This window comes from Carya illinoinensis, chromosome 2 (genome assembly GCF_018687715.1).
Source record: "Carya illinoinensis cultivar Pawnee chromosome 2, C.illinoinensisPawnee_v1, whole genome shotgun sequence".
Lineage (NCBI taxonomy): Eukaryota > Viridiplantae > Streptophyta > Magnoliopsida > Fagales > Juglandaceae > Carya > Carya illinoinensis.
In genome coordinates, this window is record NC_056753.1 from 35377551 (window position 1) to 35389977 (window position 12427).

Here is a 12427-nt window from a genome sequence, read left to right on the forward strand (position 1 = left end):
TTATGAAGACTTCCATTTTTAGAAGTATGAGTCTATTTCATTTTAAGAATCTGAATCACTTTCATTTGAAAAGTTTTAGTCAACTTATCTTATCTTTTTTTAAATTTATCTCTTAACTTGATTTTAAGCCTTATCTCAATGCTCAATTTGGGGCGGATGATTTGATCCCTATACAACTAGGGTTGTGCAAAAAACATAGTAACTCGACCCGTCTGCGAGACTCGACCTGAACCGTACCGAAAAATACAGTTTTAACCACTACACGGGTTTGACCCATACAATCCGTACAACCCGATGACCCGCTATTAATTTACAGCTGAAAGCCTGAAACCCTAGCCCCCCTCTCAGAGTCTTCTCACTTCTCTTCAGATTTCATCTTATCGCCTAGGCTTTCCTTGAGCTTCAAGAAGCTGAGTCGAATGGCAGATTCCTATGGTGGAGCCACGAGAGATCATCTTTCATAACCACCGATTGAAATTCCAGAAAACCTCCATCTTCTTCCTCGGTGGGTTTCATCGTGTATTCCTTTTAAAGTTAGTTTAAGCGGATGAACTCGTTCTCATGGAATCCTCCGGAAAATGCCTCCTCAGTCTTCTTCGAAGGTTTAGGAGCGGCCCAAGTGGGGAGTATGGCTTGATGGAATAGGAGGGTTGATTCAGTTGAATACGGGGGTATGTGTTTGGGGGCTAAGAATGCGAGGAAAAGTGGAAACGAAATGAAATTGGGTATCTGGAAAGAGGATATCTGAGAGTAATTGAGACTTGGACAGTGATGAATTGAAGGAAAAGGAGGGTTGAAGACGGGGTGGGGTATGCGTTTGGGGGGCGAGAATCTGGAGAGGGGAAGAAAACACGGGTTGAGCGGTGCAGCCTTGCAGGTCGGATCGATTCTGCCTAACTTATCCAGAATCACGGGTCGGGTCGGACCCAAATTCTAAACGGGTTGCTCGGGTTGCACCCCTATATACAATAGTCAATCTTTCATATTTGTCATAAGATCGTTAAAATTATAAAAAAATAAAATTGATGAGTAATATTATATACAGTAATAAAATATATAAGTATTACGTAATTATTTTAAAAAATAATAAAATTTATTATTAAAAAAATTAATTATATTTTATATAAATTTCTTATTTATTTATTTATTTTTTCAAATGTAAATACCATTTCTCAAAATTTATTGAGACTTTTCATTATCGGGAGACGAGCTTCGGTAAGCTTTTAGTTCACAATCTATCTACGTATTCCTATACATATAACGGAGTCGGAAGCAAAATGTGAAACGCGGTCGTTTCTAATGTCCCGTCCTCCAGTACTTGTTAAACCTTTCCGTGTTCACTCGGCAATCGCAAGAAAGCGTGCTGGTGTGGAAATGGATTATCTTCCGATCGGAACTGCAACCAGCACCACCGGCAGTCCGACCAGTTCATTCTCCACGGCTCCTGCCCCACCCTCCTCAGAACTGGCCCACCTGACCGAGTCCCTAAAGCTGGAGCACCAGTTCATGCGTGTCCCGTTCGAGCAATACAAGAAGACGATCCGAGCCGACAACCGCATCTTCGAGAAGGAGATGTCCGCTATGATCTCCAGCGTCTCCGAATCCTCGGATTCGGACGTTTCTACAGACGAAGCCATTCATAATCTCAGCTCGCTGGCATCCCGGCTTCAAGGGCTCAAAAGGAAGGTACGGGATTGAGAGATATAATTGCATTTGGACGAAATTGGCGGATTGGATCCTTGATTCTTTTAAGGACTCAGTCAAATTGCTCAAATAGTATTTTTTTTAATGATCAAAGAGTGATCTTCACCTATATGACTATGTATAAATTCAGGGAGCTCGAGTTTTGATTTGTCGAGTTCGGCTTAATTCAAAATATTCGATTTCTAGTCTGAATTCAAGATTTTTTTAATTTTTTATTCGAACTCGACTCGATAAGCTAAAATCTTAATTCGAATTCGTCACACAAACGAGTTCGAGTCGAACTGAGCTCGACCTCGAATTCGAGTTTGAATTTTTTTAATAAGATTTAATAATTAATAAAATAAATAAATAAATAAATAAGAACTAATATTGAATTTATACAATTAACAAATAGAATCTCTATTAAATTATAAAATTTTAAAAAATTTATAAATAATTAATATCTAACTAGTTGATATTTATCTAAAATAACAATATATTATATGCCTACATATATTATTAATACATTCACTTAATATAATAGAATATATCTATTTCATATATGGTTCCCACATACTAGTATATGAAATTTTTAAATTTTATCAACTAATTATTATACAAATTATAAAATATACCTATGAAGTATATTTACTATATAGGCATAAATAATTAGAATATATATTATATATTTAATATATATCATATTAGTTAATACATATATACATGCATAGGTGTATGTATATATTTATCAATATATGAATGAGTTTTAATCGAGTCGAGCTAACGAGTCGACTCGAGTATAAACGAGCAAGCCTAAACGAGTTTTAGTCGAGTCGGGTCGAGTTTTGTCGAGTATGTGTCATTTACAAATCGAGCGAGTATTCTGCTTTAACGAACGAGTTTTTTTTTTCACAAGTAGAGTTCGATTCGAGTTTAACCGATCAAGTACCGAACGAGCTATCGAACATACTTGTTCATTTACAGCCCTATATAAAGAGGCTACCACTTGTCTAAGGATTAAAATTTTATTTTATTCGTAATTGTTACTGTTATCCAAGTTTAAGGCAGTTATTTTTATATTATTTTGTTTTAAATTTATAAAATGAGAACTCTGAAACTGGTATTTACTTTGTACTTAGATTTAGTAATTTTATACCCGTGCAGACTAGTGATTAAAGGAGGGAGCAGTATACTTAAATATCTGGGTTGGTTTCCGTAGCAGGAGTTCCCTGGATGTGCTAATATACGTTAATAAGGTCTTGCTCTTTAGGGTGGGTCTGAAGGGACCTGTCTTGGTGAGTTACAAGTCATAAAAAGTAATTTTGTGGTTTGAACGGTGGAATTTTATTTTGAAGTTCATAACACTGATGATTCTCTCATATTTGATTTGTTAAGTTGGAAGAGGGAACTCGTATAGGGAACTTGCAAGCACAGAAATGCCGTGCTCGGGTGGATCATTTGGAGTTGGCAGATGCTGAGAATTTTCTGGATTGGAATAACACACGCTCGAAGCGGATTCTCATAGACTACATGTTGCGAATGTCATACCACGACACTGCTGTGAAGCTGGCCGAAAGCAGCAAGATACAGGTAATCTTCCTATATTACCTACATATATATTGATGACGGGGAACCACCCCATGGCAGAGCCCTTAGGACTCACTCATGGAACCTAACCCCTCGGAGAGACTAGCACAGCAACCTACCGCAATGGCCTCCCAATTAAAATGCAATTTGATCTCAGGGGGAATTGAACTTGTGACATGGGGCTCATGCACACAAGTTCGCCCTTATTTTAAGTAAATAGAATTTTACACTTTTCTATGTACACGTTGACATTTCTGTTGTATACTCACTACCTTTACATCTGCTGCCAATCTGACTAAATTTCACGTCTCAGGATCTTGTGGATATTGAGGTATTCCAAGAAGCAAAAAAGGTAATCAATGCTCTTCAAAATAAGAAGCTAGCTCCTGCCCTAGACTGGTATGCTGATAACAAGTCAAGGTTGAAGAAATCCAAGGTATATGCTATTCTATTGGCTTTATTTATAATTGGTGGGTACATGAGTTTGCTAGGACTGCTACTTTCTCTGCTTGCTTAGGAAAAAAGCTTATGCCGTGACTTGGATTGCTCAGCACTTGTATATTTTATTTTATTTTATTGATCGATAGGCAAGATTTATTGATCATGAGAATAGGCAAGAGCCCAAGTATATTTTAGGCTCCTTCCTTTTGATCACTGTTGCCAAAAATCTCAGTTGTGATCTGCTCAGTTTCCACACTTCGGCCCTAGGTTCTGTTTAATTTTTTGAAAGCTACCTTTTTCAGCATAATAAGCTAATTTTATTTCCTTGGACTGAGCTACTTTGAACCTCAACTTGTTTTCACTGATTAGGGTAGGTGTTCTGAACTGATAATCCAAGGAAAGCTCTAGTCATATCAGAATTTATTCTCCCAATGAACTTGTCAATGTCACGACTGAAATTGATTGCAATCATTCCAAAGCTCAATTTCACCTTCTAAGGAGCCAACGTGAGACTTTACCCTTGATGCACATTTATGATACTCATTCACCTCTACCAGTTCTTAATCACCCAATGTAAAGAAGATTTTAACATCTCACTAATGATAAAGGTGAATGAGCATCATAAATGTGCATCAAGTGTCAAGTCTCATATTGTTTCCTTATTATCTGAAATGGACTTTACAATGATTCCAATGACCTCTAATGATTAGTCCGTTTGGAGAATAAGCTCATATGTGGTTAAAGCTTTCCTTGGGTCATTATATCCAAACCATATCCTCTATGAATTCTGGTAAAATTATAATTTCCATTATGACATTTTTCCTTCTTGAATGCAGTTACCACACCCAAAATTTTGCCAGCTTTCTTCTTAATGAATGGTTTTAATGTCTAATGATGCAGAGCAAATTTGAGTTCCAATTAAGACTTCAAGAGTTCATAGAGTTGGTGCGAGTTGAAAACAAGCTGGGAGCTATAACATATGCACGGAAGTACCTTGCACCTTGGGGTGCCATCCATATGAAAGAGTTGCAGAGGGTCATGGCAACACTGGCCTTTAGAAGTAATACCGAATGTGCTACATACAAGGTGAACGTCATCACTTTTGTTCTGAAAAAATGTTTTGTATGTTAGTGTAGCGGATGCACTTCTTTGATACTTTAACGGGTTGGAAGAACCATCTTTTTCTATCCACCTTTTTCTTGTCTGTTTTGTCTTAACGTCGCCATACCAATTTCTGAGACTGAATATGATACTGCTAGAGGTTGTGCAGCACCTGCCAATTGAATCAATTGCAAAGCCAGTCTTTGGGTGTTTGTTAGGCTCACAGGCTTCAGGTAGGATGAGATTATGATACAACTAAGATGGTTTTTGGTTTTCAAGCGGAGAGGCTGAGGAAAAAAGGACATCATCCTCATTGTAGTTGTTCAGTCCCAGTGGGAGAAGAGGCCAAAAGTGTTGATAGCGACTCACAACATCTCACCATTTGGGACACTGCTTTGTCATTTGATTGTTCTTTTGTCAGGTCGTTTAGCCTCCCAAGTTCTTGTGTTTTAGCATATTTGACGTTCTCTCCCCATTGCAATATTCGATACCTGACTTCTTTTTAAATAACTGCTCATATTCGGTAGTTATGTGTCAAAAGAAGCCTGATGCAGCCTTAAAAATCTTTAAGGGCATAGACCCCTGCATCGATAGATGGTAATTGATGCCACAAGTTCATTTTTCCTAAACCTTTGTATTGCTTTCTATGATGGCTGTTTGATTGGTCTTGTTTTGGTTTTGAGAGCTGAGATGGGTTACTTTGTCCTTCCTGATGGGTTTTGGTTCTGGTGCAGGTTTTATTTGAACCCAAACAATGGGATTTCCTGGCGGAGCAATTTAAACAGGAATTCTGCAAATTATATGGCATGACACTTGAACCTTTGCTGAATATCTATCTGCAAGCAGGCTTGTCAGCTCTAAAAACTCCGTATCCATATTCAATTCCACATCTAATATTTATCTGCAAGCACCTTTTTTCGAATCAGAAATTTTTGAAAAGTTCTTTTTGTTTTTTCAAAAATTTAAAAGTAAAAAAGTAGAAATCTTCCAAGGCCACGGATTCAGAAGGGATACTGCTAGTTGATATATGTTCTGTTGCCTTGACCTGACTAGATACTGTTATGAAGATGATTGCAGCAAGGAAGACCCTCTATCGCAGGATAGTTTTCGAAAACTAGCGATGCCATTACCATACTCTAAGCAGAATCACACGAAACTTGTTTGCAACATAACAAAAGAGCTGATGGACACAGAGAACCCTCCACAAGTTTTGCCTAATGGCTATGTTTACAGCACTAAGGTTCGCGTTGTTCTTGCTATAAAGAACATGTGTAATTTATTATTCAAACTCATTATTCACTATGCTTGTTGGCAGGCTCTCGAAGAAATGGCCAAGAAAAACAATGGTAAAATCGCCTGTCCTAGGACAGGTTTGGTCTGCAACTACTCAGATTTGGTTAAGGCGTACATATCATAGAGGTCTACATGTTCCGGCCTGTCTAGTGAATCAATTATTTTAGGGAAAAAATCTTGCAACGATATCTGTCTTTATTGCAGTCAAGTTCATCTTCTGTACATGGTTCCTTTCTGCAAGAGGGATGCCTTATTGGTTTGTGTTGTGTTGGGGGACTTGCACATACATGCTCCGTACCGTTTAACATAAAACTTAAATAGTTATAGATAAAATTAACGATAATTTAATTTAAAATATAAATTTTATTTATATTTTAAAACTTTCATGTTAATTTAATTCTAAGGTTTGTTTTCTCATATCCTTGTAGAAATCTGAAATGTAATTTAAAAAACCAAGGAATCTTTGAAGCTGGTTTTTGTCAAGGATGACGTCTGGAAACTTGTCAGCAAATTCAATGGCTCTTTGGATGGGCCTGATTTTGCCTTCAAAGATGTCATAACCAAGGAATCTGATCTTGGTTTGAAACAGTTTAATCTTTTTTGCAGAAACAACAAGTCCATTTCTTTTGATGATCTCAAGAAACGTTTTAAGATGTTTCCAGTGTTCATCAATAGATTTGGAGAAAACAAGAACATCATCTATGTAGACGATGGTGAAATCAGTGAATGATAGAAAAATATCATTCATAATATTCTGGAATTCACTAGGAGCGTTCTTCAGCCCAAATGGCATGACGTTCCACTCATAGTGACCAAACGGAGTAGTGAAAGCAGTCTTGTACCTGTCTGACTCCCTAATTTGGATCTGTCAAAATCCGGACTTAAGGTCAAACTTGGAAAAAATAACTGCATCACTTAACCTATGAACCAAGTCATTCTTGTTAGGGATGGGATACCGAATCCACTCTAACACCTTGTTCAAGGGTTTGTAATTAATGACTAAACGGGGTGTACCTCGCTCAATCTCAGCATTTTTCTGAACATAAAAGGCTGCACACGACCAGGGTGACTTACTATGCCTGATGATATTCTTAGCAAGAAGATCCTGGATTTCATTTTTACAAAACTCCAAAGTTTCTCTATTCATTTGAATAGGTCTTGCTTTGGTTGGAATTAAATTTTCAGAGAAATCTTTAACATAAGGTAAAGAAACAACATGTTTCTTCCTATGCCAGAAGGCATTAGGAAGTTCCGAGCAGACCTAATAAATCAAAGTTTTTTGAAAATCTTTAATTTTAGATCTAAGCAGGGGATCATGCAAGTTATCATAAACACGTTTGAATTTGATTTCTTGTTTAAGAAAATCTAAATGTTTTCTTTTTGCAGAAAGCAAAAACACAGATCTTCTAGCAGTATCACGTTCAAACTTGGAAGCAAATTTAAACTTAACTTTCTGTCCAAAGGGGTCAGTGGTGATCCCATCAGCTTCAGAAAGGAATGGATAAATCATATTGAGAAAAGGCATGCCAAGAATAACATCATGAGTCAAATTCTTAACAAGCACAGAAGGAATCTTAAAGCAAATATTGTCCTGGCAGATATGAGCTGTGTTCAACTCATAACGAATCTTCATCTTAGATCCGTTTGCCGAGAATAAATTCTCTTCGGACTTTTCGAAATAGGAGGTAGGAACTAAGCCTTCTCGGATACAGTTAAGATCCGCTCCTGAATCGATTAAGGCAACAACAGAGAATCTATATTCATGATTAACAATAATTTCTACTAAACAAAACCATTTCTGTGGAACAGAACGGTGAACTAAACAAATTTCCTTAGTTGGACTAGAGGGTTCAGCATGGTCTGACTGGTTTGATTCTTCACCAGAAGGGCTGTCATGATCAAATTCTTTATCCAACTTTAAACATGCTAAATCTTGTTTAAAAGATGCATTCTCAGATTTGAGATTCTTGATCTCTTCTCTGAGTTCAGTAATCTCCCTTTTAACAAGAGATACTTCATGCTGTAAATCATTTAATGAAATATCTTTGGGTTTTTGTTTTTGAAAACGTCCCAAAGTTTCTTCAAAAGAAATCTTGCCCTTGGAAGTCGATGGATCCTTACGGGTCATCGTTTCCTTAAGCTTTCTGAGATATTTCTCTTTAAGTTCAGGGTCTTGGATCTGTGAGATAATAGAGAGGAGCATGTTTTCATGTTCCTGCTCTTTACTCAAAACAAGTCCTTGTTCTCTTCCTCCGTCTAAAACATTGATTGTTTTGACTTTAGAAGCACAACAAGAATCATTGCATCCAAACTTGATGTTTGGTGAGTTATTATGATCAGAGTCCGAGTGGTAATCAGATCCGCTTGAACTAAATTCATCATCATCCGAGGATGTAGGAGATCCGTGTTTGAGTAAACGAAACAGATCTTCTTGATCAACGGAATTGATATTTAACTCATTAAGCTTTTTCTTAAAACCTTGTGGCTTCTTCGTACACTTATTCGAATAGTGTCCAGGTTGGCCACAATTAAAACATGTTCCCTTTGCAGGGGTTTTTGAAACCTTTTTATGAAATGGTTTCTTTCTTGAAACCGATTTTGAAACAGGTTTTTTATAAAACTCCTCACGAGATCTGTTATAGTTCCTGCGAGGTTTTGCAAATTTTTTAGAACTCTTTCTGCGCTGTACAGATGGAGCAATAGGAGGAAGGCCAAATTGTTCGCAAAAGTTTCTCATCTCGTATTTGGCTTTCTTTCTATCTTTCATCTGTTGAGCAATCATCTTTTGATCATTGCACATACTAATACCAAGTTTCTGAATAGTACTTACAATGTCACCGTAAGTATAATCATCATAATTCAGATAACCCGTAATATCAGTAAGTGAGTCCTTTACCTTAATGGCGAACAAACGAGGCAATCCATCAATGAACTTTTCTTTCCAGTAAGGTTTTTGAGAATCATCTCTAAGCATAACATGAGACATAAAAACATCTTTATACCAACGATAATCAGACATTTTATTGTATCGCAAATTATTCAAATAATCAGAAACTCGGTTTGTGATGTTGGAAGGGGTTCCAACAAAATGTTTAACTATGGTAAAAATCAGGGTGTTGACACTATCAGGAGACCCATGGGTTCCTTCCCTTCGGTCTTCTTCTAGTGGCAAGATGGGCAAACCATCTGTGTCTCTTTTGACAGCAGAACGAATGGTTTCCCTTCCCTCGGTAGTGAGATGTTTATCCCACCAAGAACGAAGCATCCTTGAAAATCCGCTGGTCAGGATATCAACAATCTCAGTCTGGCTGAGTTTGTTGTTGTAATAAGCAATAGCAACCATGGACATACGATTCAGAGTATTGAGGATTTCTTGCTCAGCGAATCCATCAATATTCCATTCATACATTTGGTCAGCAGATATGGAGAACTGAGAGTGTGAACCTCTCTCTTCGTATTGCAAGTCAGGAGGTGTGGGTCTAGAATACCAGTTTTTCGTGAGACCTATTGGTTTAATGTCTCTCGAATATATCCTCGCAAGCTCGGGTTTTTCAACTTGAAGACCCTGAAACTCTTTTTCAAGTAAATCAATTTTCTGAACTAAGGAATTATCAGACAAAGAAACTTCATCATCAGAATCATTCCAAGTACGTACAGAAAAGGAATCATCAAAATTAACCCCTGGGCCGTTTCTGTCTATAACAGAACAGGAGGGTTTTTCTTGCTTAACTTCAGCAAGCATTTGATCAAGTTTAGCCATTGTATTGGTCACTCCAAAATGGATTTTTGACCTATCATATGGCAGGACGATCAAAGGTTTTTCAATTGTTTTCTTTAAAGCAGGTTTTTCGAAAACAGGTTTTTCAACTTTATCCTCGATACGGTCGAGTTGTTGACCTATTGTATGGAGGGTCTGGTTGACGAAATTGTTTTGCTCTATGATCTTTTTTGTTTCGGCAAAAACATTTTCATTCGGACCTGAATCCGAGATCTTAAAGGGTGAAGCTCTCACTTCTTTCCCTTTGACAGAAACAAGGATGGTTTCTAAAGGAGGGTGGCTGGTTTTTACAACTTTCCTGCCTTCTTCTTTAGTAAAACTTGTTTTTAAAACATTTAAAAATTTCTTCGAATCATAATGATTTTCAAGAAAATCGAAGAATAAGATGTGCTTGTTATCCCTGTACATCTTTTTCTTCCATTCTTTTCGAATCTTCTGTTTCTCAGAAATTGAGTAAATCCTATGATAAGTTTTTCGCTTATCACGGTTTTCTTTAGACATAAAATCAGCATATAAATTAATCATATCAATTACAAGTAATTCAGAATCTAAATCATCCAATGCTTTATCCAAAACCATTAAATTGGAATGGACTAGAGCAACCATATCAGAAGCTGTAGGAGATGTTGAATCAACCTCATCTTCTACTTGTACTTCTTCCTTTATGGATTTACCCTTGGATTTATGATCATCTATGGTTGAATAATAGGCTGAAGTAACCTGGGACTTAGTTGAAATTCCTTCCAACTTTATGTCTTGAGTCAAGGGTTCTTCTTTTGAGTGAAGTTCCCTGATCTGGATCGGACGAGCGGGATTATCACGATCCCTCAAGTATCTTTCGAGATTTTCATCTCTTAAATCTTGGTCCGAACTAATTGAAGACCTAGAACCTGCAAAAGAATTTCTTCTTTTACTGATAGCAGGTTGGTCAAAGGAAATCTTTACAGTACCATCAAGATACTGTTGGATAATCTTAAGGTCTGAATTTTGAGCTGGTATCTTCCTGGGAGGAAGTTCCTGCTTAAGTACCCATTCAGTTGGAAGAGTAACGTCCTTCCAAAAGAGCATCTTGGGTGTTGTGATGTTAGAGTTCGAAGTTGAACTATACATCAAAACGGTCTCATTTTTTGGAGACTTAATCTTAGTCTTTGGCTCAAGGCTAGTGCTTAAGACTCTGTAATAGATGCGGTAAACTAAGGATATTGGTCTGCTACCTTCAACCATATCAAAACCAGAGGTTTTAACACTCAAAGTTAAAGAAGACAATACATTTTTATCAAACAAATCAACAGTTAAATCAGGATAACAATTAAAATGAACTGGTCCGTCAATTAGGGATGTTTGAATGATCCCTAAAATACTATTATTGTAATTTAAATGTCTCCCATCGCGTAAACATAAAAGAACACAAGCATCAATACCTTTTCTAACTAAAGGTACTACTGCAATTTGAACAGAAGCTATATGCATGAACTTATAACCTTTTTCTTGAAAAGATTTTATGGTTTTCTTTTCAAATAGAACACAATGTTCTTGTATTCTGGAAATAGGAAAGGTTTGTTTTAAAGTTTTAACATGAAATAAACTTTTCATTTTGGATTGAATCCAAGTGCGGTGATAAAGAGAATCAATTTTGATCTTTGGCATATGCCATTGATCAGAACTATTTGAATCATTTTCAAAAATCTCACAATCTTCTTCATTAACAATATCAGGAGGCATACCTGACTGGGAACTAGCAGATGAGCTAGATCTATACATCTTGCTCATCTTGGTAATTACTGAAACAAAACTCTTGGGTACATCCTAAATCTAGGTCTTTTCGTTTTCCTAGTTGCAGGACTCACACATACCGGAGGGCCACAAAACCAAAGCACAACCTCTATATCCCTTCAACGTCCTTCACACGCCTACCCGGCTAACACGGACCACAAGGAACTCCGGAGGTATCTTGTAGGGTTTATTCGACTGCGGTGGTGTACAACAGGAAAGAGAGAAAATAACTAGAAACAGAATGAACTTAGAGTGTTTCCAGAAATTATCAAGATAAGAAAGAGATAAGATAAAGCAAAGTTGTTAGCAACCAGAACCAGAAAGTGGCTCTGATACCATAAAGTGCGGAATCAAGTGAAGAAAGAGAGAAAATAAAACGAAGCTCAAAGATTAATGGCAAGAATTAAACATGAACAGATATTTTTGGAGTCTCAGATTGCCGATGCATGAGATGCTTGGTATGAAAAACTTAAAGAAATAATGATCCAAAACTTTCAAATATTATTAATTGAAAGTAAATATAAACAATACTTAAACAAAACTTACACAAGCTTGAAATAAAGAAAAGAAGAGAAGGAAGGTGAATTGAAGCTTGCAAGTAAGTAGGGGAAGCAGTTCTTGCTGAAGGTTGGTTCGGCTAGAAAGTTCTGCTTAACAAATGAAATGAAGAGCCCTTTTATAGAAGAAGGAAGCCCTTTTACAAATAGTGAAAGCATAAATTACGGAATGAACAGTGAAAGTGAACAGTGACTTTTTACTATTCACTTTTCA

General features: G+C 36.9%; 1 protein-coding gene across 1 annotated transcript; it reads left to right on the forward strand.

Annotated features, from left to right (window-relative positions):
• The first annotated feature begins 1267 nt into the window (after nt 1–1267).
• Nucleotides 1268–6573, forward strand: LOC122301349 (protein MAEA homolog). Its single transcript, XM_043112628.1, has 7 exons — nt 1268–1686; nt 3079–3273; nt 3584–3706; nt 4612–4797; nt 5547–5680; nt 5866–6052; nt 6128–6573. Exons 1-7 carry the CDS (start codon nt 1300–1302, stop codon nt 6227–6229), a joined length of 1314 nt encoding a protein of 437 aa, XP_042968562.1. The 5' UTR covers nt 1268–1299; the 3' UTR covers nt 6230–6573.
• Nucleotides 6574–12427: the final 5854 nt, after the last annotated feature.

Excerpts from the sequence above, each read along its gene's own strand:
- LOC122301349 (XM_043112628.1), top strand. The coding sequence starts at position 1,300 with ATGTCCCGTCCTCCAGTACTTGTTAAACCTTTCCGTGTTCACTCGGCA. Across the intron at positions 1,687-3,078 it reads TTCAAGGGCTCAAAAGGAAG|TTGGAAGAGGGAACTCGTAT; the intron begins GTACGGGATTGA and ends TGATTTGTTAAG. Across the intron at positions 6,053-6,127 it reads GCTATGTTTACAGCACTAAG|GCTCTCGAAGAAATGGCCAA; the intron begins GTTCGCGTTGTT and ends GCTTGTTGGCAG.